This window comes from Leptopilina boulardi, unplaced genomic scaffold, assembly GCF_019393585.1.
Source record: "Leptopilina boulardi isolate dan_hultmark-lab unplaced genomic scaffold, ZJU_Lbou_2.1 LbouV2_285, whole genome shotgun sequence".
Taxonomy (NCBI): domain Eukaryota; kingdom Metazoa; phylum Arthropoda; class Insecta; order Hymenoptera; family Figitidae; genus Leptopilina; species Leptopilina boulardi.
The window spans coordinates 272,456-300,393 of record NW_026137846.1 but is presented as its reverse complement, the minus strand read 5'-3'; the positions used below and the strand labels follow the sequence as shown (position 1 = coordinate 300,393).

The following is a 27,938-nucleotide window of genomic DNA, read 5'->3' as shown; positions in this document are numbered from 1 at the left end:
AATAGTTAAAGAAAAAAATTATGATTTAATTTAAGTAAGTTTAATGTAATGCAAATACAAATAGAAATACTAGTTTTATTTAAAGAATAACAAATTTTTCTAAGGATATAAACAGATAGAAAATAATAAGCAATTTTTTAATATATTACATTTTTTTGCCTTTTTAGGGCACTTTGACGTCGTTTAAAAAATATTTAACATTAAAAATTTTATAAATCATTTGTTGTGTGTTATTCTTCGAACATTTCTGAAGAAAAGTACAGTAGTCCGGTCAAAAAATATTGATTTTTGACAATTTGACAGTAAATTTACGAAAAAGTGTTTTTTCTCCATGCAAAATGCACGTAAAACTTTAAGTGCTCTAAGGCACCATTAAATTTTTATTAAAATCGAAACAAAAAAATACGTATCTCTTTTTTCCATTTATAACAAAATGTGGGACGGGAATGGTTAAAATTGGAAAATTTTTTTTTTTAGGACCACCCTAATATATAATATATATATATATATATATTATATATTAGGGTGGTCCTAAAAAAAATTCTCAAAATTCCCAACTAGTTTCGAACATTATTGTTCCTCATCAGAGGATATAGTATATAAATTTTACAAAAATTATCATCCAATAATTGAAGAAAACATATATAGAAAGATTTCAAAAAAGGATTAATATTTTTAAAAATCTGTAAGCAAAAAAGATAATTAAGTTTAAGGGGGCACTCGCAGTTGTAGCGCCAAAAAATAGATTTTTTATGAACTTTTTTCTCGTACACCATTAAATTTTTTTAAAATATCGATTTATTATTTAAAAGTACATACCATATTCAACATAAATTTCAAAAAAATAGTTAAAAATATTAAATATTTTTAAAGATATATCCTGTCAAAGTGATATAACGACAATGAAAATCTGGCTCATCTGAAATCAAAAATTCAAACGGATTTACATTTATTGAAAGATCATCTAGTCCTTGACGGAGCGATTTAAAAAAAAAATTTTTTTTGAGAAAATGGCGACCTGTCAAAGTTTAACTTTCGATTTTTGTTTAAAAAAATCCGTCGTTTTTCAGCTGTAAAAAGAAAAGTTTTGCATAAAAAAAAATCCTTCCGTCAAAGACTAGATTATTATGTATTGAAAAAGTATGTTAAATTGCAAGACAATCGGTTCAGTAGTTTTCAAGTAAGAGTGGTCACCGACTTCAAAAATGTACTTTTGAGAAAAACGTGTTTAAAGTTTTAACTTACTTTTACATAAAGATGGAATTTTTTTTTTGATATCAGATAGAATCATCAATTCTTGGACCATATAATAATTCTTCCGCAGATGAAGCTGCTTTTAAAATCCCAATTCAAATACAAAGGTATAAAGACCCATACGGCCGTTAGCCTATTGTCGATTGACCTGACGCGCCTCCCTTAAGGTTACGTTTAAATAGTAGAAATTACAAAGGAAAGAAAACAGAAATTTGTTACCCTTCCAAATAAAATATCATCTTCCAAAGAAAAAAATTTTTGTTTAAAATAAAAATAAAATTTTTTTTAAACATTTTTTAATTTATTTAATAAATTTTGTAGAAGCACATTTTTTGAAATGTTTTTCTAAAGATAGAAAAAAATTTTTTGACAGGGAGGTTGGGTTGTGTAAGAAAATACAGGTATAGTCGGTAAAAAAGAAAATTACATTAAAATAAATTAAAAAATGTTTTAAAAAAATTTTATTTTCTTTTTAAACAAAAAAATTTCTTTTTTGGAAGATGATATTTTATTTGGAAGGGTAAGAAATCTCAGTTTTCTTTATTTTTTAATTTCTTCTATTTAAACATAACCTTAAACTTAATTATCGATTTTGCTAACAGATTTTTAAAAATCTTTCTTTTCTGAAATCTTTCTATATGTTTGCTCCAATTATTGGATGATAATTTTTGTAAAATTTATATACTATATGAGGGGCTGATAGTAAAAATGGTTTAAAATAACATTGGGAGCAAAAGTGGGATAAGTGACTTGGGAGCAAAAACGGGTTAAAATGATTCGTTTAATTTATTAATAAATTCATTATATCATCGATTAAAAAATATTAACAATAGGAAAAAATGCATATTTTATTATAATTAATATTTTTTAATCGATAATATAATGAATTTATCAATAAATTACACGAATCATTTTAACCCGTTTTTGCTCCCAAGTCACTTATCCCACTTTTGCTCCCAATGTTATTTTAAACCATTTTTACTATCAGCCCCTCATATCCCCTAATAAGGAACAGTAATGTTCGAAACTAGTTGGGAATTTTGAGAAATATATAATATACATCTTTAAAACCGTATCTAAGTCTAGTTCATTAATAAACTATTTATAATTTGACGGGTAATAACAAAAAGCATACATATATTAATATAATAGATTTTGATTAAATTCATTAAATATTAATTATTTTCTATAATGTAAGTGATATATAGAGGAGGATGGGGCAAGGATAGGTAGTTGCTGTTATGCTTAGACGGCTTGCTCAAAAATCGCGTCATTCATGGTATATTTGCGTCTTAACACCAATAGATGACAGTAAAAGTTGGAAGTTAATCTGCCACCATTTGCGTAGTCAGGAGTTTTTTTGTGTAAAAAGTCTGTTTTTCTAAAATGTCAACGTAGTGTTTATCATATTGTTTTCTATATTAGTGCGCATGCTTCCGAATATTTATTTACGTAAGTGTTTTCTGGAGTGGAATTTCCTGCTGAACACGAATATCGTATTTATTTTCAAATTAATTCACGTCGTTCCTTAAAATTTAGAAGCTTATGGGGCAAGGATAGTTAGAGCTATTACGGCTCGATAAAATCCTGCTAATGCGACTGCGAATTATAAAAAAATATTTAATTGTTCTTTTAAGGTTGATATACATAATGGTGCGTACTTATATACGGAAAACGAAGCTTATTGACCAAGAAATTAGTGATCATCTGAAGAAAATTGGTTAAACCTCAGATTCTAGTTCAGACGAATTTTAATGCAATAATTAATATTCAGAAAATGTGCAAAACATGTTGTTAATGCTTTATATATCAATATTGAATAGTCTAAATCCAATAAAATAAAGAAAACGAAAATTTACTGATTTTCTATGACATTTATAGCTTTTGGATTCTTTTAACTATCCTTGCCCGGTACTGGGGCAAGAATAGTTAAAAATATTTTTTTACTTTTTCATTAGTATTTTTCAGGGTTTGCAGTCTACAGCAAAATAATATATAGAAAAATTATAACCAAATAACCAGGCTTTCCAAAAATACTACTTGTTTGCTGCTACAAATTCAGGTTTGGTCGCTAGATTCGAAAACTTCTTACCGTACTATTCTTGCCCCATCCTCCCTTAATAATAATTGAATAAAAAGTTAAGAATACTCCATGATTTACGAATTTTTTTGATAATACCCGATTTTGACTCACCATCGGAGCAAAACTGGGTACTTTGCATTTTTTTGAAAAACCTAGTTATGTAATTTGATTTGACGTCAAAATCAAATCAAAAAATAAATTTAAATTTGACGTCAAAATCAAATAAACAAATGAATTTCTTGAATTAAATTTGACTTTGACGTTGAAATAAATTTGATTTTGACTTCAAATTCAAATTTATTTCGATGTCAAAGTCAAATTTAATACAAGAAATTCATTTTTTGATTTGATTTTGATGTAAAATTCAAATTTATTTGACTTTGACGTCAGAATCAAATCAAATTACATAATCGACACCCTGGTTTAAATTGTTCCAAAAATTTTTTTTCATGCCATCGACCTTATTTCCTTATTATCTAATGTTCAAGGAAGAATTTTCAACAAGACTTGAACTAATTTGTTTGATAGATTTTTAGTAAACTGAGAATTACAAAAACGTACCCGGTTTTGCCCCACTCTCCTCTATGTGCACTAGGGCGTTTTACCGAAAACTTTTTTTTCGATTTTCTAAAACCTTAACTCGAAATTAGACTTCTTTTGACCCACAAAATATGTCAGATTTTTATCACATTTTTTTAGGTCATTTGTAGGTCGCTATTTTGATTTTTATGCAAAATTTGTGCTTTTTATATAAAAAAATTTTATTTTTTATTTCTAATTGTTCATATTTTCCAAAACTATGCACATTACTACAAGACGTTACTAAATCAGCAAAACAAATTGTTCCAAGTTAATAAAAATGTATGAAGCTTATTTTTATGACCTTAAATAAAAAAAATCGGTATCCTTCACGTTCAAAGTTACTTTATTTTAATTTAAAGCCTCTTAAAAAATCTAATTCTTTTTTAGAATGTTTAAATAGACAATATACCTTAATTGGTAAAAAAATTTGTTAGATATGTTATTAGTAAAAATACATAGTAGGAGAGAGTGGTTTTTGTCTCTTTATGTTTAGATCATTTCCACTAATTTTTTCAAAGTGATCACAATGTTTAATGCATAATAATTACGTGTCATCAATAACTTTTCGACGTACAAAAAAAATTCGCATAAACATTCGATGTATTAATTATTCTATGACTATTTTGAAAATATAGAAAATGGGGAGTTGTGCTCCAGCGTTAGTGGGGAATTGTGCCTCACATCATATTTAACAGTTTTTAATTCTAATAAGCACTTTCTGTTTTTATATCGCATTATTTATGAATAATTAGAATGTTTTATGAAATTTAAATATTGTTTTATAGTGAAATGAGACTTTTTACATCCGTATTCACTGTAAATGAAATTTATTTACATAATTGCCATATTGCCAATTGTGGAAATTCCCAGGAGCACTTTCCTAGCAATCTTTCTACGTGGGGCTGTTTCTGCAATAACTTTCTTTTTTTTGGTCGTGTCGACAAGAACAGAACGCACTGTCAAAATAATTGACTAATCCAAATAAGCACGGACATCCTTTTCGGAACGTTCTTGGGACATTATTAAAAAGAAGTTATAAAGATATCCTTAGGACATCCCAAAAATGTCCCTAAAAAGGCATCTTATAGATGTTAAAAATAATGAAATAAAGACGTCCTAAACAAGTTCTATGTCTGGCCTAGACCAGTTACAAAAATATCCTTAAGAACCTTATGGATATTTTTGAAAATTATGGAAAAAATTTCAAATTTTTCAGTTCACTTTTTAGACATGTTAAGAATTTTACAAAGAAGTTTGTTGGTCATTTTTAGGACATGTTTCGTACATTCTCGGATCATAATCCTTTTTCGGCGAATTAGACCATAAGAATCAATATACATGACCAGTAATCGCGATATATTTTTTGTCTATTTGAATCTTCAAGAGCATTTCGGTTTTGAAGGTCGTTCGGCGTGTAAGACTTAATAACATTTACATTACGCGCGCGTTAGGCTATGAAGTATACATAACTTTAATGTAATACTCATTTCGGTTATCAAACGTTTTGGAACTTTTTAGTACATTCCTTAGACATTTTCAGCATATGGTTAGTGCATTTTCAGGACATATTGGGACATTCTCAGTATATGGTTGGAACATTTTTAGGATACTCTGAGAACATTTTAGAAATGTTTTTTGACATTTCGGGGATATTTTTAGGAAATTTTAGGAACCTTCTCAAGACGTATTTAAGACAATTTCAAAACATTCTTATGACGTTTGACATTTCGGGGATATTTTAAGGACATTCTGAGGACCTTCTGAAGACAGATAACAAAATGCCAGGCTTCTGAGTACAACTAGCCCGGTGGCTAATTGACAGGCCCGTCGGGCAGGCTAGAATGCAGCATCTTGTGCGCGCCATTGTTGGCCATAAGGCTCGCCACCGTGGTAGGCTATACGCCCTAGATGCCGATAATATTTCAACGTTTATTAAACAATTTTTTTTAATAAAAATAAGTGAACGGTTAAAGGAACAATATTTATGAACTGTAGATAACACAAATTTATTGCTTTTTTTAAAGAAAATGTTTTAAATAAAAAAAAATTAAAATTAAAAAAACTGTTGAAAATGTTTATTAAATAGTAAAATTCTTAACATTTCAATTTAAATTTAAGGAGGAATTGCACATTCAATCTGAACAAAAGTTAGTTTAAATACTTTATTTTGCTATTTGAATTAAAAACACGTATTTTAAATTAATTTTTTAGACAAAGTGCGAATACCCGTGCAGAAATTATGGTCTGGGCCTCTCAAGGCCCTTCCCAGTAGACCTGGATTCTGGCAAGGGCCTGACATGGCAAACTGGCAAGGCCCTAGTAATGGCTTGGGACGGTTTTGCAAGGATTTTCCCTACTTAGGGATGAACTTGCCAGGGCCATGAGAATTTTCCTGGGAATTACCCTATATTTTGTGACAAAAATAACAATCAGTGAAAAATGTACTACAGGCTTATAATCAGTTGTAATGAGTAATTGATTGAATCAGTAAGCAACAAAAACTTGTAACAAAACAAAAACAGAAGAATGCACAATTCTAGCCTGACAAATAATAATCCCTCCGTAATCTAACACGCTAACCATTACGCCAACTTAACGGGAGAAAATAAATACAAAATTGATTTGATAAGTTGCGATTGAGGAAAATGAAGACTTGAGCAGCAGAACAATAAAGAAACAATAATTATATATATTTTTCTTTAATTTTTTAAAAAATTAATAATTTTAATAAATAAATTATTTTAATTGATTAAATTAGTTAATTGTTATTTAAATAATTTAAAATTCATAAATATTATTATTAAATAATTATTACTTGATAAAATATTTTGCATGAAAATTTAATTTTATTATAGTTTTATTTGGTGTTAAAAATTACTTTTTATTTTGAGGTTATGTCATAAAACCATGGCAAGACCGAGTTGCTCTAAGGAATGCTATACTTGTGGACAAACTGGTAAGGGCCTTTCTACTGCCTTGATATGTAGTTTTCTAGGTTATATTGCAAACATGTCATAACCAAGTAACTGTCGTTTAATCTGGGAAATGCCGGACTTGTGGAAAAACTGGCAAGGGTCATGAGAGAGCCTTACTTAAAATAGAACTAAGTAGGGAAATTTCTGCACGGGTAAAATAAGTTATTAACAATAGGGTAAGTACGGGGGAGTTGGCCATAGTTTTTTTAAAGGTCTGTAAAAATAAGAAGAAAGTGATTTATGTATTAACTTTTACTGCTAATTAAACATTGAACATTTAACTTACAAGTAATAATAGAAATGATAAATGTTTTAAATGTAAACAATCTTAAAATTAATATTTTTTAAAAAACACGTTTGGCCATTTCTCCCGGAATGTACGGGGGAGGTGGCCAATACTTTAAAATCATTCTTTGGCTTTTTGCTTTATCAGAATTCTTAATTTAAAGTGATTAATGTCTTCTTTTCTTCTTCTGACCACATTTCGAACATTTATCATTAATACACGTTTATTTTAATATAAGTAACAACTAGTTTATTTTAATATAGATAAGAAGAATGCTTTGTTTGAAACGGCAACCTTACAGATGGCTTTACCGTATAAGACTAAATTGAAAGAATATGATGACGACTTTGTCACCTCGACTTTGTCTACCTCACTCTAAAAGATGATGAATCACTCACGTAGGCGTACAATAAAATATAATACTGTTTGAAATTCAGAATATTCCAATACGCCTTCTTGAATTTTCGACAGTAGACTTTGACAATTTTTAATTTATTAACCTTATTTTTTTTAATTTCAACTCAAAAATTGAAATTAATTTTAGTGCTTTTCGATTTTTTACAAATTTTTCTTTGTACAAACTTTTTGTTAGCATGTCGGCTAAATTTAGCTTTGAATCAATTTTTACAATATCGATAGTACGGTTCTCATAATTTTCATTAACATAATGTATTATTTCATCAAAAAAATTGATGTATTAATAAAAAATATTGGTAAAAAATCTATTTTTTTTATCTAAAATATTGATGCAAAAACAATTTTTTTATTAATAATATTGGTGAAACAAAATCTTTTTTAAAGGAAATATTGGTGAAATAAAATTATTACTTAATCAAAAAAATTGGTGAAAAGTTATTTTTTCTAACACACGCACCCCATGTAGAAAATAATCATGGAAGACTGGGTGCGACATATTATCTATAAAGTTTTTGTAACGTTTAACTAGAAACGTAAAACTATACAGATTTTATCATGAAACTATCTAGTTTCACTGTCTAGTTGAATTGTGACAAAACTATCTAGAAAAGTCCTAGTTTAAACAGAATTAACATAACCTTTTTGCTTGTAGTTAACTGTATAGAAATTGTATTGAAACTGTACAGAATTTCAATATTAAGAATATATTATATTATAAATATTATAGGTTAGAATAATTAATAAATTATTATTTAAAATATATACATGAAATACATATAAAATTATAATAATTATTATTACTTTAGCATATGTATTTAATTAATTTTATAAATTCGTAAACTATATACAGCTATGTATATCACAGAAATATTCCAAAAAATATTCCAATTATATTTATATGATATACAGTGCTATTTGAGCACGGTCACTTTTTTAAGTCAGGGAAATTTTAATCAAATAAATTACAAATCACATTTTTACTTTTAATAAACTGATACAAAAAAAAGTTCTGTAATTCTAAAATATTGTTATAGATCGGTTATAGAATTTTTATTGAATTAAAATTTTTAAAAACTTATTTTGTTATCAAATTGTTACAGATCCTGTTACAGTTTTGTACCCCCAGGGGGACGACATTTTTACTGAACTATTACTCACCAGTTCTAGAACTTGTTCTTTTTTGTTATAGAACAGTTACAGTGGAATTTCGGAAATGTTCATGGCAAAACCTGCATCGTAGAAATCATCCTCTTCGCTGAAACTTTGATGATCGTTGTCTTCTTCCAGGATTTCTTGATTGGGTTCGGATCTTCGGAATCCAAGAAATGGTGATTCGCTGCTGGCGGTGCTCGGGTTTGGTGATTCTTTGAATCCTCGAAAATCTGGTTCACTGTTATCGGAGAAGGATGAATCAGCTCTTCTTTCAAAAAATTGAAATGGTGGCTCATTGTTTTCGAATGATGGGTTTGTGGCGATTGTCTTGATTTCAAGAAATTTGGGATTCTTCACTTCCTCCCTGTTAATCTTTTCGGTTTTTCTGTTTTTTGTTTCACTCGGTTGAGCAATGTGTTTGACGAATGTCGATTTGATTTTGTCGACAAATTTTACGTCTCTCGATATAACCAGTTTTTGAGTGTCCGGTAGCCATATCCGATAGGCTCTCGAATTGTCTGATTTTCGACGAAGTTCTTGAATTCTAGACATACGTCGGTGTGGATTAAATCGAGCGGTGCTGTTGACGATCTCTCTCGTTTGGTGAACGGGGTACTCGTGAACTTGCCGGCCAGGCAAACGGTACAATCTTTCAGGTTTGCTGAGATGTCGAAATTGAATCCTTTTGCGCAATTATTTTTTAGCATGTGTACCATGTCTCGTTGATTTAAGTGACCTAACAGTGCGTGCCAAGTTTCTACACTCAATAACATATTTGCATTCCTTCCGGTTTGGACTCTTTTTGAAAAGTGGTGGAGCCTTCTATATGAATGTTATTAGTCTATGACGTATGATAGAATCAACATTACCATGTGGTTGACAGCTAACCTGTAAATGTGGTAAGTTTATTGTTTTAATAAAAATATTAATTTATTATAATAAAAATATTAATATTAATAATAAATATAATAATAATAATTATTTTTTTTATTTATTTATTTAGAGAAAGTAGATAATTTCTTAAATTTAAAAGCAATTTATTTTCTAACGCCAAAAATTGTAAGAAAATTATCTAATTTAATAATTTTTTGTTATTTACCAATTCGAATTATAAATTTTTTTTTATTTTCAACTTCTATTCAATTAGACTTTTGACTCATTTGAAAAAAGTTTTTAATTCCTTATTACTTAAGTTTAAATTGGAATTAAAAAAAAATTAATTTTTTATAAAAAAATGTTATATTAACAAATTTGCAGCTTCTAAAAATAATTTAATTTATTTTTTTAAAACTTCCACTTTGTATAAATCTAATATTTTTTTCATTCCTATTGTGATTAATAAAACTTCTGGATTGACTAAAATAAAACATATTTTTGTTGTTTATAAATAAGAATTATAATTTTTTTTTCTATTTTCAAAATAATGACAAAATTCCTTTATATTCCTAATTAATTTCAATTTTAGGTTTTTTTTTGTTAGTAGGATTCTTCAAAAAGTTTTAAGCAACTTATATTCAATTAGACTATAGAAGTTTAAATTAAATATTGTGACGAAGTGGTCGTCAAACATCCCCCGTTCAAAATGACGCGCTCGATTGTCGGGCCCAGGAGGTGGCGCCGCCGATCGGAAGAAGTTGTGACTAGCCGCCGGGACGCCGAAATCACATGTTCGCGTCGACCTTACTTGTGTTATACAGTGTTGAGAGACAGTACGTAGTACGAGTATTGTGAGATTTTTTGAGACTAGTTTTGAAAAAGTAAGATTTGTGGTCGAGAGTTCGACAGTTTTGATTTTGCGTAAGGAGTTGGATTTGTTATTGAGCAATTGGTCGAGTGACCAAGAGTAGCTCCTTTCTTTTGTAAAATTCGAGAATAAAGAAAGTAACGAGAATATTGACCAATTATTGAATTGACCTGACGAAGATCCCTCATATTGATCGATTTGTGACGAGAGCTGTGGGTAAGTGTAAAATTGTTTTGTTTCCGTCGTGTCTCAGAAGGTCTTTTCCCTTTTTTTTGACTGGTCTTGACGGAATCTCCTTTTTGATTATTTTTGGGGAATTGTGATGAGGTTTGTGAATTAAAAAATAATAAAAGTTGACATTTGTGATTGGTTTGTCAGTTCCAATAAAAATTGACTGGCGTCTAACTATTCACGTTTGGGTTTCTTTTTATAACACATAAAAAGGGGAGGTTAATTAATAAAATTTTGATTAATCCAATACTAACGTTATAAAAATTGGCGCCCAACGTGGGGCAATTGTCGAGACATTTGAGACACGACAAATTTAATTGTGACTTGTGGTATTTGAATTGATTTGTTCTATAAAATTTTCTTGTAATTAATGATATTATTTATTGTTAACTTGAAAATTTATTTGACATGTTTTGTGCATTTTTTTGTGACATGGTCGAGGAGATTTTTGGTGTGTAGAGTCAGTGCGTGTTAAAGAAAATTTTTGTGAAAATTATCGCGACCACGAGGCGACGCCATTTTCATCACGAAAATTTTCAAAGCGTAATTTCGCGAAAAATTCCTGACATATTTTTAAAATTAAAATTTTTTCTGAAATCAGTGAATTTTTTTGATTTTTGTGTGTAATTATTTTTATGAAAATTATTATATTTTCACTTTTTGTTCCCCACGTGGCCGGCTTCCGTGGAAAATTCCAAGCCTCACGTGATAGGTCGCGCATGCGCTGATAGAAACCTCGCACGAGTTTAAAATTCGAATCTATGTGCACAGGCTCTCGCGGATCGTGAAAATTTTCTAAGAGAACATTGTTATTGCGCATGACACGGGACTTGGAAATTTTTAACAGAAAGAAGTACAGTGAGAGTAGAAAGAGATAGAGTATCGAGCGAGATCACGGATAAGAGAGATAGGAAAATCGAAAATTAGAATTGTAACAATTTATCGTAAATTACAAAGATTTTTTTTTAAATTGTTAAAATTTTGAGAAAATTATGAACAATTTTTCAGGGCCGTATTGACATATTGGGACCCCGTAAAAAATTAATTTTGACAATTCGCAAGAAATTTTTACGGTGTTGGTAAAATTAAAAATTTCTTTTTGACAGGAAAATTATTTTGTTAAATTAAAAATTTAGTCAGGACCGTACGACAAGGGTATCGGGCCCCAACCAAAAGAATATTTGATACTTGAGTGAAACTTTTTAGGGAAAAAAATTTTCCGTTATGACAGTCAACCAAATTGTTTACGATTATCGTTGACCAGGGCCGTATCTAGAGGAGACGGGCCCCAAAAAATAAATCGTGACATTTTGCGTAAAAAAAAAAAAAGGAATTATTTTGTTTAAAATTTTTTTTGTTGACTCTCAATCAAAGCGATCAAAATTTAAAGTGACCAGGCCCGTATCAAATAATTACGGTACCCCAAAAATTTTTTTTTGATAAATTTTCAAAACTTTTCTTGTCGACGATTAAATAAATTTTTTTTGCGTTTGATTTTTGGGATATTTTTCGTGATTCACAATGCAACTCTCACTAGTTGAAATAAATGATTATGTAGAGAAAATGCACAACTTGATGTAGTTGGAACAACCGAGAATCACATGGGGTACAATTCTAAGCATGCCAATAGGGCAAGTTGTGACAACATTATTACAACATCAGTGTTGTATTAGTGGGAGTGCACAGGTACTCAGAGAGAGGTTATTCAGAATTAGTCTGAGAATTGAATTTGCCAATCATTTTGATGTCCCTTTTTCTGAACTATTTGACCTGGGACAAAATATCAACTTAAACAGAAGAGGGGGGCAAAATTCTGACAGTGATGAGGAAGCGGGACGTGGTTCACCTCGTGATCTGGGAGTTTTGGGAATTGACAGGAGTGGGGGAAATAGCGCGTCACACAGCAGACACAGTCCGACCACTGACAACCTACCACCCCCAATAACACCCCCGGTCATGACTTCGGCATGTATCATGACAAATTCGGTAATCACCACGATGTCCCAATCATTTTCCACAAATACTTGTGCGATAATGACAGCACCCCAAACGATAGTGTCATTCACAATGGCACCAAGTGTCCTCAGTTTAAGGAAATCGGTCGCTCGTTTCAGCTTGAGCCCTGAAATGAGAAAACTCATTTTATTGAACCAACGTTTTGCGGAGTTATCAACGGGATTTGACTTGGGAGGGGTAATCGATTCTGGGGTAACCCACCAAATGCCAATTCAGGGCACACCCCAAAATCAACAGAGTGAAGTTGCTCATACACCTTTGCAAAGAGAAACTGATGAGAGAAATAATTCACATCACTCCACCCCAAACGTTAGGACTATTGAGAATCATAAGTGTCCCATTTCAAAACAAGAAAGAATTTCGAGGCTAGCGACTGATGGTAGTGAGAAGAGCACTGACGTGGGAGAAGAATCGAGGTTCGACAAGAGATCGGTGTTGGGTGGGAGGGAACAACGTCCTTATAGGGACAGTGACAGAGCGCAATCTAGTAGAAATACAAAGAAAACCAATGCTCTTTTTGACGAGACATCTAGTGACTGGGAGTCAGAGAGCAGCGACGCATTACCGACAAGACGTGACTTTCGAGAAGCAGAGAGGCGTTCTAAAGTTACAAAAATCCTCAAAGACTGGGACATTAAATTTTCCGGAACCGAGCGTGAAGACCCGGAAGAATTCCTGGAGCGGATGGAAGATTGTCGATTAGGCGAATTGTTCAATGACAAAGAACTCCTGCAAGCAATTCCGAGAAAACGCGAGTCGTTGGTTCCGAACTTTGCGACATGACGTCAAGTCATGGAAATCGTTTAAACGGGCGTTCAAACGCGAATATTTGACTACGACCGACGATGACGAGGTGGTTGACGAACTGAGGAGTAGAAGTCAAGCAAAGGGGGAGAAGATTTCTGCATATTTGACAAGCTTGAAGTTAATAATGGGACATTTAAAAAGACCATTGTCAACGGAGCAACAAGTTAAAATTGCTTATAAAGGTCTGACCCCAACATATCGTCGACAGGTGGATGCGTCGGGAATGGAGTCTCTCTCCAAGTTGGAGAAAAATTTGCGTCAGTATGAGAAGGTGAAGCACCTTGATGACCGGTATTTTCCCCCACCCTCAAAAGAAAAGATGCGTTTCCCCGCTGCAGCGTTCAAGGGGGCAAAGAAAGATTCGACTAAGAGGTCGAAAAATGTGGCCGCGATAGAGAAGGATGAGGGTACCACGGACCAAGAGAGTATTGCGGAAGTGACCAGCGGGACGAAAAAGGCGGAAAAGAAAACTAAAAAGTCGAAGACGAAAAAGTCCCAGACGAAAAAGAATTCTGAGGAAGTGGAAGCCTTGAAGCAAACTACCCCTCCCACCGCCCCCGTCCAGGTACCGAATCCACCGACGTACGCTGCAGTAACCGCGAACAAAGGGAACAAGAGGTTCCAACCTAAACAGGCTGGTACAGGGACGGTACCAGTGGGACAACCAGGGACACCAAAACCATTTGTTGGCATATGCTTCATTTGCCAAATGGTAGGACATCGTTCTACACAATGTCCACAAAGAACGTGTTTTGTGTGTCATCGAGAAACTTGTTCCATCTTCCATCGTAACGTCTCTTACGCTCCAACCTGCTAGCAAACAGCCGACGATACGGCCTCTCACATTCTGAAAAATAATTTCTTATTAAAAATTTAATTATTAATTTATAATTTCAAAGTCTTTTAAAATTAAAAACAATATTTAATTATTAATTTGTTAAGAATATTTAATAAATTATGAATAATAATAAAAATAAGTTTCTTTACTCGACTTTGTTTAAATATTAAATAATTTTAATGAAAAAATTATTTCTCCTCTAATATTGTCAGAAATATATTTTAATCACATGGAAATAAAAAAAGGATTTCTCGTTACATTTATTATTTTTAAAAAATTTCAGATTTTCCTTTAAAGAAATATAGAATTTTATAACTCATATTAGGAAAATAAAAGATTGGCACAATAATTACTCTTTATGAAGAAGCTTTTTTATTTTTTAATATCGAATTTATAGGAAAAATGTAATACTAACAACTCAAATTTGCGTTTAGATGTCGTATCATCATCCAGGAAATAATTATTTACAATTTTATTAGGACATAGTTTTTTCACAATTAAAAAAATGCAAAATTTAACCTCTTTTCTATTTATGTAACTAATAAAACAATTGCTCTCGCTATCTCTAGAAATTTTGTATATATATATGAGAGATTCTTTTTCAATCGCCCCAGCCCAAAAAGTCAATGTTCTGGGATTGGCTTCATACTTTGGTAAAATGTTGAGGTTGTTTCCCATGAGCTATGTAAATATGAAAGTGGGACAACAATAATTTTGTGAGAAACAGAATATTAAAGTAGGCGGTGACTACCTAAATCCTCAAAGATGATCTCCAGGTATACCCCTTATCGGCACCGCCTACTTTAATATTCTTTTCCTCACAAAATTATTGTTGTCCCACTTTCATATTTACATAGCTCATGGGAAAAAACCTTAGCTTTCCAATGAAAATAAAAAAAAAAAAAAAGAATACCCGAAGGGGTGAAAATCGAAAAATAAGGGTTGATATTGAAAAAAAATGGGTCAAAAATTTTTTTTTAATTTCGTATACATTTTTGAAAAGTACGTGAAAAATGCGTTAAAATTCATTATAGACAAATTAAATTCATTACTTTTGTCATAGTTATACGGATTTGAAAATGACAATGTTACCCTTAACGTCAAAACTTCAACCCCCTCTACTTCTTACAAATATTTTTTTAATGAGTTTATATTTTAGGGATTTATTACTATCATATAGGACAACAATTTACCAAAGTATGAAGCTAATCCCAAAACATTGACTTTTTGGGCTGGGGCGATTGATAAAGAATCTCTCATATATATATATATATATATATATATATATATATATATATATATATATATATATATATTGTAATTTTTTATTTGAAAAAAAACAATTTCATAATAAAATTGTGGATATTTATTAAATTTTATTAATGATAATGTGACATCCAAAAGCAAATTTGAGTGGTTAGTATTCTATTTCTCCAATAAATTCGATATTAAAAAATAGAAAAGCTTTTTCATGAGGAGTAATTATTGTGACAATTTTTTATTTTCCTAATATGAGTTATACAGTTCTGTATTTCTTTAACGGAAAATCTGAAATTTTTTAAAAATAATAAATGTAACAAAAAATCATTTTTTTTATTTCCATGTGATTAAAATATATTTCTGACAATATTAGAGGAGAAATAATTTTTTCATTAAAATTATTTAATATTTAAACAAAGTCGAGTAAAAAAACTTTTTTTTATTATTATTCATAATTTATTAAATATTCTTAACCAATTAATAATTAAATATTGTTTTTAATTTTAAAAGACTTTGAAATTATAAATTAATAATTAAATTTTTAATAAGAAATTATTTTTTCAGAATGTGAGAGGCCGTATCGTCGGCTGTTTGCAAGCAGGTTGGAGCGTAAGAGACGTTGCGATGGAAGTTGGAACATCGGAGAAAACGGTTCGTCGATGGTGGAACAAGTTCCTCAATGAAGGAGATGTAGAACTCCAAGACCACCGACGAAATAATTCTTGACCCTTTAAAATAACAGCTCAAGATGAAGAAAGAATTCACGAGTATTTTGAAGTCGAAATTTTTCTGTAAATTTTTTCAGAAATCAAACAAATGAATAGATATTTTTTCCTTGTTTTTAACTCGTTAAAATTATTGGAAATTACGAACTAGATCAAAAAATGTTTTTAGGTTTGAAATTTGTTAAATTTTGAATTAAAATTATCTTACTAGAAATATTAAATTGTTAATATTATTAAATTAATAATTGAATTATAGAGAATTTCTAACTGACATTTTTTTATAGTAATTGGATTTTCTAAATATTAAATCAATATTTGAATTTTAGAGAGCTTTTAATTGAAAGAACCTTCTTTAATGTATTTTAATAAGAAATATGAAATCAGTTTGAAATTAAAATAATTAATTAATTACTTATTCAAATTTCACATCCGTGCGTTGCCATGGTAACCTATAGGCAGCCAAAAAGGTGTGAATGCGCCTTTAGATTTGATGAATCAGTTGATTTTTTTTAATGCAATGCGATTAAAACGACTGTTTTCAAATAAATAAATTTTTTCAAATAAAGTGTAATAATCTAATTGCTTATAAACAAATTTTTGAGGTTATGTATTAAAAAAAATACATTTTATGCATGGAGTAGTATAAGGAGACCCGACGACATACATTCATAGTGGACTGTTTTTCGGTTTTCTAATTCACAGCGTTTGTCAAAAATGCTCAGCTAGCGCTCCTCGCGGAGAAAGGAGGCAATAAATGTCGTCTGCTACAATGTTATGTTCATGACATATTAGAAACAAAAATGGTTTGTTTATTATTTAAAAGCATTAAATAACACAGCCCCACAAAAAAAAAAAAATGTCTTGATCTGGGGTCGAGACATATATATTCCTATGCATTTTGGTGCGCTGAATCCGAATCCGCCATCAGAATTTGGCCAATGGGTCCTGGTTTCGCCCTAACCTCAAAAAATACCATAAAACAATCAAATATAGATTCTAAATGATCAAATTATGCAATAAATAGCGCAAAAAATTAGGTATGCTCATGAAAGTTACTACTCAGGTCTTTTTATGGTTGGTGATTACGGACCCGATGTCAAATTTCAAAAATTCAAAATGGCGGAGCCAATATGGCGGACAATTTTAAAATTTGTTCAGATTCGCTTGAAAATTGTTACTCGGGGGTTTTCGGGGTCGCTGATTACGAATCCGATGTCAGTTTTTAAAAATTCAAAATGGCGGATCCAATATGGCGGACACTTTTTTAAAAATGTATTTAGATTCGCTTGAAAATCATTACTCGGGGGTTTTCAGGGTCGCTGATTACGAATCCGATGTCAGTTTTTAAAAATTCAAAATGGCGGATCCAATATGGCGGACGACTTTTCTTTAAAATGCTCAGATTCACTTGAAACTGGTTACTCGGAGGTTTTCGCGGTCTCTGATTACGAATCCGATTTTAGTTTTTCAAAATTTAAAATGGCGGATCCAATATGGCGGATACTTTTTCAAAAATTTGTTTAGATTCGCTTGAAAATTGTTACTCGGGGGTTTTCGGGGTCGCTGATTACGAATCTGACATTAAATTTTTAATTTGAGGTCTTTAAATATTTCTAGTTATTAATTTCAAGCTGATTGCATTTATTGTATGTCTAGTACTTAACAGCATTTAATCTTTAAATGTATGCTATTGCTAACTCGTGGTTCAGAATCTCTCCTTGTTAGCATTTTTCGCCTGTATCTGTAACCAGGGCACCTCCACGTGGTGACGGTGGGCAACGGATCCATACTGGCAAAGTCCCTGGGTAAACGGCGTTCTTGCCGTCATGGCAGATACAGGTAAATAAGGTTTTACGATGCAGGGATTAGGAACCCCAGTATCGGCGTCTGGTCAGGGTGGGAAAGCGGGTCCTCCGACGTCGTCATCATGCAACCGTAGCTCTACATTGATGGGTAACTTGGTTGATGGAGAGTCATATGCTTCAAGAAAAAAAACTTCACGATTACACGATTGTGATAAAAGTCCCGATTCTTTTTGTTATATTTGTAGCAAATTTGAAGTGAGCTCTTTGCGAAAAAAAATAGATGAAGAAGTGGAAGAGCTTTACGAAGAATGTTTTGGTCATAAATTATTACACCAAGAAACAAATTGGGTTCCTCATATTGTTTGTAACTCCTGCAGACTTATGTTGTATCGTTTAAAAAATTCGAAAGATAAAAAATATCGCAAGTTCTCTACACCCACGATATGGAAAAAACCACGAAATTTAAAAGATTGCTATTTTTGTATGAATGACATCAAAGGAATAACCACAAAAAATAAGAGTTCCATTTCATACATAAATGTTTCAACAGTAATAAGACCTACTGAAATTGATCGAAAAGCGAGTATAACTGATGTTACTTTTAAAAAATATGTCGAAAAAGTAGAAATCGACAACGAAACTGAAGAATGTAGTAGTGACAGTAGCGGTGGAAATGACAGTGACGATGAAGACAATGAGTTCACTGAATATTATACTAAAGAAAAAAAGCCACTATTAGTATCGCAGCCGGAGCTAAATGATTTTATTAGAGATCTAGGTTTACCAAAAGATGGTGCAGAATTTTCTGCTTCATTTATGAAGAAAAGAAACTTTTTGCATCCGAATACGAAAGTGTCATTTTATAGAGATAGAGATAAAGAGTTCCGAAAATATTTTACGAAAGATGAAGAGACAGCTTTGGTGTACTGTACTGACGTAAGAGGTTTGATGGACAACTTAAAGGAAAATGTGTATAGAGATGAAGACTGGAGACTTTTTATCGATTCCTCCAAACGTAGTATAAAAGCCGTTTTACTGCACAATACAAATGTCTACGCTCCTGTTCCAATAGCTCATTCCACACAAATCAAAGAAGAATATAATAATATAAAAATACTTCTAGAGAAAGTGAATTACGAAAAACACAAATGGTTAATTTGTGGTGATTTTAAAATTATAACAATATTACTGGGACAACAATCAGGTTTCACGAGAGAGCCATGCTTCTTGTGTCTGTGGAATAGCAGAGATCGTGCTAATCATTACAAGAAAAAACAATGGCCTCAAAGAGTATCGTTCGACCCAGGTTCTCACAACGTCATTCACCAAACTTTGGTAGACCCCGAGAAAATTGTATTTCCATTTCTTCACCTTAAGCTTGGTGGGATTAAGCAATACGTGAAAGCGTTAGATAAGGACGGCAAATGCTTTAAGTATATAGCGAAAAAATTCCCAACTGTTTCTGATGCTAAATTGAAACAAGGTGTTTTCGATGGTCCACAGATTCGGGCGTTTATTTAGAGTCCCGATTATAAACAAATTGTAGCTCAAATGCTAAAAAACTTTGAGAAGCTAGGATGTCTAATGAGTTTGAAACTACACATCCTCGATTCACATTTGGATAAGTTTCCCGAAAATTGTGGACATTACAGTGAAGAACAAGGAGAGCGATTTCATCAAGATATCAAAGTGATGGAAGAACGATATCAGGGAAGATGGGATGAAGTAATGATGGCTGACTTTTGTTGGATGTTGAAGAGAGAAACGAATAGAAAAGGAAAAAAACGTAAGCGAAATCCTTTACATAGATCGTTTGAAGAAAAAAGAACACGATATAGTAATAAGTTCTAACAGTAAAGGAATTAATAAAAGTATTGTTTCAAATGTGTTGAACAAATTAAGGGGTTACTCATTGGAGAGTACATTAAAAAACAATTCGTAAGACTTTAAGTTAATAAAAATTGATATACTATTCATTATCAGAAGTTCCAAAAAGCCGCGAGTTATAAATTTAAAAAAATCGTTAAAGTAGTAAAGTCTGCCATATTAGACCAGCCATTTCGAATTTTTATAAACGGATATCAGATTCGTAATCAGCGACCCCGAAAACCCCCAAGTAACAACTTTCAACAACTTAGGTTCAATTTTAGTATTTTTTTGGATGCCATATTGGATCCGCCATTTTGAATTTTTTAAAACGGATATCAGATTCGTAATCAGCGACCCCGAAAACCCCCGAGTAATGATTTTCAAGCGAATCTAAGCACATTTTTAAAAAAGTGTCCGCTATATTGGATCCGCCATTTTGAATTTTTAAAAACTGACATCGGATTCGTAATCAGCGACCCCGAAAACCCCTGAGTAACAATTTTCAAGCGAATCTGAACAAATTTTTGAAAATGTGTCATCCATATTGGATCCGCCATTTTGAATTTTTGAAATTTGACATCGGGTCCGTAATCAGCAACCATAAAAAGACCTGAGTAGTAACTTTCATGAGCATACCTAATTTTTTGCGCTATTTATTGCATAATTTGATCATTTAGAATCTATATGATTGTTTTTTGGTATTTTTTGAGGTTAGGGCAAAACCAGGACCCATTGGCCAAATTCTGATGGCGGATTCGGATTCAGCGCACCAAAATGCATAGGAATATATATGTCTCGACCCCAGATCAAGACATTTTTTTTTTTGTGGGGCTGTGTAATTATATAAAATATTTAAAATATTTCGTGTATAATTATAAGTGAAATATATGTGTCCAGTGAGAAAGAAAGAATTAACCTATTATAAATCCTCTTTCATGTTTCTCTTTTTGCCTTATACAACCTATACAATCATCAGATCTGCGAGTAAAATAAAATAATTTAATAATTATAAAAAAATTATATTTATGTAACATAATTTTTATAATTAATTTTGTAGTATACCTGTAGGAACCAAAACTGCCACAAGGAAAACGCTTCTCTACTTCTTCAAAAAGTACATTTAAATCACCAATAGTTTTTACATACATAATGCTTTCTTTTACCTCATTTCCAAAAATAAACACCTTAATTATTAATAAATTTATTAAATACATACCTGAGTAATAATAAAAATAATAAAAATAAAATTTAATATAGTACATAATTTCTATTATATATATTTATTTACTCTCCCTGCATAGCAGGGTTCGAGGATCCAAATACATTGTTCTTAAATCTAATTACACTAAACTTAAAACTAATACAAAAAACTTAACACTATCGCAAGAACGCAAAAATTCTCTCTCTCTCTTTCAGTTGCCTGGGCTTCCGTTTCCTGTTTTTTTTAGCCCATTTTGGCTTTCTCGGGAATTCCCCTTACAAATAAAACTAGATCTACTTTTTTTTTAAACGCCCACCCCATATCTAATTTCCCTGTGCAATCTTCCTTCTCTCATCCAAATCTTCCATCCATGTCACACCTTGTCCGCTTTCATCCAAAATCCAACCAATTATCCATTCCCCAATCATCCTTCCACACATTCATTCCTCTTCCACACCTTTCCAGCACATGTCCCCAATCTTCCACCTCGTACCCACATACCCTGCACATTTTCTCCTCATTCCTTAACCAATATCTACACGCATTCACTCCCTCACCCATTCTGAATCTAACCATCCTACTCCACTTTGACTCCTTTCCCTTACCATCTAGGTATTTTGGCACCCCAACCCTCTTCACCATCTTGTACCATATGTTGTACCTCGACCTTAATATCCTTTGCCATCTTTCTACCTTATCCATCTCTTTCCAATTTTCCTACAAGCCATACCAACCCCTACCTTCCTTTCTCGCCTCCTTTAAAACCATTCCTCTCTCGACCTCCCATTTTGACATTTCTTTTTCCCCCCTTTCCTCCCTTTCCACTACCATTTCTCTGCATCGTTGAGTCCACTGATTCCCCCTTCCCTGCCTTAACTTCTCCTCAAAACCCCACGCCCTCCTCCTTTGCCTTACCAACATTTTTTCCCTACCCAGCTCCTCCCTAAGCATGTAACCCGGACAACTTCTACTCACTCCCATCGTCCATCTCATATACCTTTCACTCATGCTCTCCACTTTCTTTCTTTCCTTCCATCCCCAAATTTCCACACCGTAACATATTACCGACCACACCAGCACATCAAACAACCACATTCTTCTTCTCCAGTCATTCTTAAACCTCCTTTTTCCAATTCCCCATACCTGCCCCAAAATCTTACCCGCTTTTTCCAACCTTCTACTCACATGCAATTCCTGACTCCCATTCGATTTAAACCAATAACCCAAATAACAAAACTCATCCACCTCTTCCACACTCTTTCCATTCAACTTCCATACTTCTTCCTTACCTCCTTTCCTATTCCTAAATCTTAAAACCTTCGTTTTCTCTACATTCACCCACAGATCCTTACCCGACACATACTTTTCAAACTCTCTCATCATCAGTCTCATCCCACTCTCACACTCTGCCAGCAACACAATATCATCCGCATATGCTAACGAGTAAATCCTACTTTTTCCCAGTACCACTCCTCCTTTACCTCTTCCCCTTAGCTTCTCTTCCAGGTCTGCCATCAGTAAACTAAAAAGCAATGGACTCAACGGGCAGCCTTGCATTAACCCTCTTCCCATCCAAAAAATGTCCCCGAATCTATCCCCCACCCTAACCCTTGTCCTCGCGTCCTCGTAAATCTCTTTAATCCGCTCAATGAGACCCCTGTCTATCCCTCTTTCCTTCAATGATTTCCATAACACTCCCCTGTTAACTGACGGAAACGCCGCCTTAAAGTCGACAAACAACGTCACCAGCTTCCCCCTCTTCTGCCCCAACCTTTTCCCCACTAAATAATTTAAGGAGTAAATGTGGTCCAAAGTACCCATCCCCCTTCTAAACCCCGCCTGGTTTTGTGGAATTCCACCCCCTCTGTCCACACACTCCTCCACCCTTCGCCTCAAAATCTCCGCGTACACCTTATACCCCACCGGCATTAACGTTATTCCTCTATACTCTTCCACTCTTTTACCTTCCCCTTTTTTAACCAGCGGCACAATCACTCCCGTTTTCCATCCCTCTGGCCACCCTTCCCCCTTCCACACTTTGTTAATAATCCCCCACATCTCCTTCCTAATTACCCCACCCCCATACTTTAAACATTCCGCTTCCATGCCATCTAAACCAGCTGCCTTATTTCTTTTCAGCCTTTCAATTGCTCTGTCTACCTCCTCCTCACTTACTCCTCCAATCCCTTCTTCTTCTATCAGTACTCTTTTTTCCCCCACGACTCTTCCATCTACCCCCCCGCTAAGTTCCTTAAAATATCTGGTCCATTCCCTCATTCCTATGCTTCTATCTACCCCACCTTTTCTGCTTCTCTCTTTATTTATAATTTCCCATTCCCTCCCCTCCCTCACCGCCCTCTCCACCTCTTCCATAAATCTTTTCTTTTCCTCTTCTTTTTTCCGCTCCAGCACTTTCTCATGTACTTTTTGACGTCTCTTATATTCCCTTCTGTTTATGCAACCTTTCCTCCACATTTTGATACTAACCCTCATTTCCTCCTTACTACTTTCACATTCATTATCCCACCATCCCCTCTTTGCTCTATCCTTTCCTCCTTCTTGTGACATCTTATCCTTGACTTTTCCTAGGAAACCAACCATCCTTTCCACTCTTTCATCCACCCCGTCCTCTTCCCTTGCTCCTGTCCACTCCTCCTGTACTCTTCTCTCAAATTCTCGCAACTTATCATCCGTCCACATTCCCATTTTTTCCTTCTTATCTTTCCTTTCTTTCTCCGCCTCTTCTCTCATTTCAACCCTCCCTTTAAACTGTGCTATTACCGGAAAGTGTTCCGATCCTAATTCCTTGCCAACCCTCATCGAAATCAGCCTCCTTCTCACTTTTTCCTCAGCCAAAATATAGTCTATAACAGTATCCCCCCTTCCCATGAATGTGAACTCTCCTTCCTCATCCCCTTTTATGTTGCCGTTACAGATTGACCATCCTTCTCCTTCTAAAATTTCTAACAACTTACAACCCTCCCCATCTACTTCTTTATGCTTGGACTCTCTTTCATATTTATTTGTCTCCTCGTTCCATTGCCCTCCTCCCAACATTCCAGTCCAAGCATTTAAATCCCCCCCTATGAGAACCAACCTTTCCTTGCCCCTATCCATCCACTCCTCCAGCACGCTCCATCCTCCTTCTTCTCCTCTTCTTCTATACAATCCTACAATGTCCAATTCCTCCCGTCCCAACCTAATAGTCCTTACCATACACCCGTCCTTTTCCATATATTTCACTTTCTTCCCCTCCCTTAATCCCCTTTTGACTCCAGTAATTATTCCTCCTGCACTTCTCCCCCTTGCCACCTCTTTTCTTGCCCCCTGTATTCTCCATCGATAACCCTTTGGTAATTTTCCTTTCACTTTCCCCCACTCTTTTTGTTCCATCCATGTCTCCAACAAGCAGACAACCTCCCATTTTCCCAATGTCTTCCAGAAACCCTCATCCTTATTTTTCCAGCCCCCTATATTCCAAAAAGCCACCCTTATTCCCTGTGATCCTTCTTTTGTTCCATTCTTTCGCCCCCAAACCCCCTTCTCCCCCCCTCTGCATCTTCTCCCCCTATTCCACTTTCAGCCCTCCATTGAACTCCATCTATCCACAAACAGTCTCTTCCCATAGTCACTCTTTTCCCTTTCCTTCTTTCCTCCCATGCTTTCTCCCTCAACCACCAATCCCTTCTTCTCTCTGTCCAGGTTTTGTCCTCCTCTATCCTTTCCTCCCTTCCTCTCAACTTCTTTTTCAACTCCATTACCTCCCTTCTTTCCTCTTCACTACCTAATTCTACTAACCAAATCTTCGGCAACTCCCTACTTTCTCCTCCCACCCCTTTCACTCCCTTAATGTTCACTTTTGCCCCTATTTCCACCATAAGCTCCTTAACTTTTTCCTTCCCTTCTTCCCTCCCCACCTTTAAACCTCTAATTGTAATCCAACATTTCCTTTTTTCCTTTTCCAACCGCTCTACTAATCTGGACAGGTCTGCCACTTTCCTCTCCAACTCCCCCGTTTGACCCTCTTCTGTCCCCTGTCTACTCCCAGTTGCCTCTTCTCTTATCTCCAATTGCCCAACTCTCTTCTCCAGCATCGACATCTCCGCACTTCTCTTTCTCTCTACTCTCTCCAGTGTGATTTCAACCATCACTACTTTTTCCATTAAATCTTCTTTCTCTCCTCTCCATCTTTCTTCCCAATTTGCCCACATATCTCTTATCTCCCTCACCTCTCCTCTAATCATATCCATTTTTTCATCCCTCTTCTCCTCTTTCCTTTCGCTTTCTTCCCTTGCCACTTTAATTTCCTTCCCCAAATCTTCTATTTTCTTATTAGTCTCCTCACTCATTTTCATCACTGCTCTCGCCATCTCCCCCATTCCTGCCATTACATCACTATAATCTTTCAACTCTTCCTCTCTCTCGTTATTCTCCCCCTCATTACCCTCCTCGTCCTGATCATTTTCCCCCCTAGCCTTCCTTCTATCCCTCACCTGCTTTTGCCACAGCCCTACATCTTTCCTTGTTATCTTAGCAAAACTTGCCAATCCCTTCGGTCTGCCTCTTTTCCTAGCACTAAATAACGCGTAGTCCGGCAATGAAGACGTTGACAACTTTCTCAAAACCTTAGGGGTACTAAAAACCTCCTCTTCTTTTTCACTGTCCGTCCCTGGATGTTCCGTCTCACTTCGCACGCTACCTGTCTCCGTCCCTTCCTCCCACTTCTCCCACTGACTTATTTCCCCCTGACTACCAGTATTCTCGTGCCCTCTGTCACCAGCATTCTCCTGCCGTCTAGCGCCTTTTATCGGCGACCTCTCTACTAGCGCCATGAGAACCCGCCTTCACTCTAGACTCCTTACTCTCTCTACCTCTGTCACTCACTCTCTCACTCTCCACGCTCCCAACCTAACCTTCCAAAACCTCACACACCTTTACTCACTTTTTACAGCCACACTATTACACTTCACACGACTTTTTTATCACTCTCATACACACAAAACCACTCACTACACAATTCACCGATTTATACTACCCTGCCCTCAAAAAATACCGGAAAAAACTTTGTCAAAAGACCAAGAAACACAGAAACGTCCGTATTAAACCGTAACCGGAAACGGAAGCCCCATAATTTCTATTATTAACATGAAGAGAATTTTTTGTATTAAAAATATTCAGGATAAAAGGCTTCTCATTTTTGACAAAAAATATTAAGCGATTACATACCTTTATTGTCATGTCTGGGTACAATATAATTCGTCTATCAGAATGAGCATTGTCATTTATCCAATTCATCCATACAATGAATTCGGGTGTGCGAACTATCGACCATCTTTTAGAAGGTAGCTTAATCACCTGCCTTTTTTTAAAAATCTCCGAATAAACAATTAATTCGTTTGGATTGTATGGAAAAATTGAAGGCACAACTCCTTCCTTTAAAGTTGCTTTACCTCTCGGTATTTCGTGAACTTGACCGTTTATTATTGTTTTGTAACTTCTTTCAATGTCATTTGCATGAAAATGAAGCTCACAAATATTATGAGTCCTGGTCAAAACTTTATCGGCTTTTGTCGGCACCACTTTTTGCCAGGCTTCTATCGCATTTTCCTAACACATTAATTAAATATTTTATCTATAAATAATATTGTCATGTACTAATTTCATGACAATTTTTTAATTTGAAAAAAAAAAAAAAACCTTTGCTTTGAAAAGAGAAATTTTCTTTCCCGCCTTCAACAACACAGACATTAAACAATTCTCGACAACACAAACTTGGAGGCATTTTAACACTTACACAAAACAAATTTTTGACAAATAACTATTTCACAAAAAAATTAATATATGCACAGAGACACTGCCATGATGACATTGTAAAATAAAACAAATTTGGTTATAAAATTTTGAATATACGCAGTACTTATTTTTTCCGCGAGGAGCGCTAGCTGAGCATTTTTGACAAACGCTGTGAATTAGAAAACCGAAAATCAGTCCACGATGCTTGTCAAATTCTCATGGCCGTCGGGTCTCCTTATACTACTCCATGATTTTATGTGAAAGATCGGAGGTGCATGTCGAGGATTCACCATGTCGATAAAGTAGAGTTTGAGCGGGAGATATGAATTTAAATCTTGGATCAGAAAGAATTGAGCTGCCGAATCAAAGAAAGGCACATAATTAATGTAATTCAAATCAGTTATGTGCCCTTTTTTAATCTGGCAGCTGTATTAAAAAAAAGTATTGTTACTACATGTAAAACCAAAATTAAAATTTTATTTTTGACAAAAATTTATGTAAGAAATGAATATCAACTATGAGATTGGTTTTGTTTTTAAACGTCCTTTTTCCCCTACTGAAAATCCCTGTATAAGATCTTGTACAATTTCCTGTACAGGATCAGCAACTGAACTTGTACAAGTTCTGACCAGTTCCTGTACAGGAAAATGCATACGAATTTGGAACAAGTTCATGTGTGAGATCTTGTACAAGATCTGGTGCAACATCTTGTACAAGAAAATGTACATGATCTTGTACAATTTCATGTATAAGTACTTGTACATGAACACATTCATGTTCTTGCACATGTATAGTTGTCCCAAACATGAAGACCCCGAAAGTAATCATAAAAACCAAAAAAAAGTTAGTTGTCACAGCTACAAGAAAAGAGGAAGGAGCTATAAAATTAATTAAAAATTA

General features: G+C 33.8%; 2 protein-coding genes across 6 annotated transcripts in view; both read right to left on the bottom strand.

Moving 5' to 3' along the window:
• LOC127282164 (arfGAP with SH3 domain, ANK repeat and PH domain-containing protein) overlaps positions 1–27,938 on the bottom strand; it is a 527,240-nt gene that overhangs the window by 226,986 nt on the left and 272,316 nt on the right. The gene's annotated exons all lie outside the window — the stretch shown is intronic.
• Positions 21,970–27,808, bottom strand: LOC127282166 (uncharacterized). Its single transcript, XM_051306280.1, has 2 exons — positions 25,171–27,808; positions 21,970–22,025 (listed from the first exon to the last, which is right to left on the bottom strand). Exons 1-2 carry the CDS (start codon positions 26,075–26,077, stop codon positions 21,982–21,984), a joined length of 951 nt encoding a protein of 316 aa, XP_051162237.1. The 5' UTR covers positions 26,078–27,808; the 3' UTR covers positions 21,970–21,981.

What these genes read in the sequence shown, in the direction of transcription:
- LOC127282166 (XM_051306280.1), bottom strand. Translation starts at nt 26,077, where the DNA reads ATGGCGCTAGTAGAGAGGTCGCCGATAAAAGGCGCTAGACGGCAGGAG. An exon ending in ATGTTGGATTACAATTAGAG is followed by an intron (nt 22,026 to 25,170) that starts GTTTAAAGGTGG and finishes TCAAAATGGGAG; the next exon opens with GTCGAGAGAGGAATGGTTTT.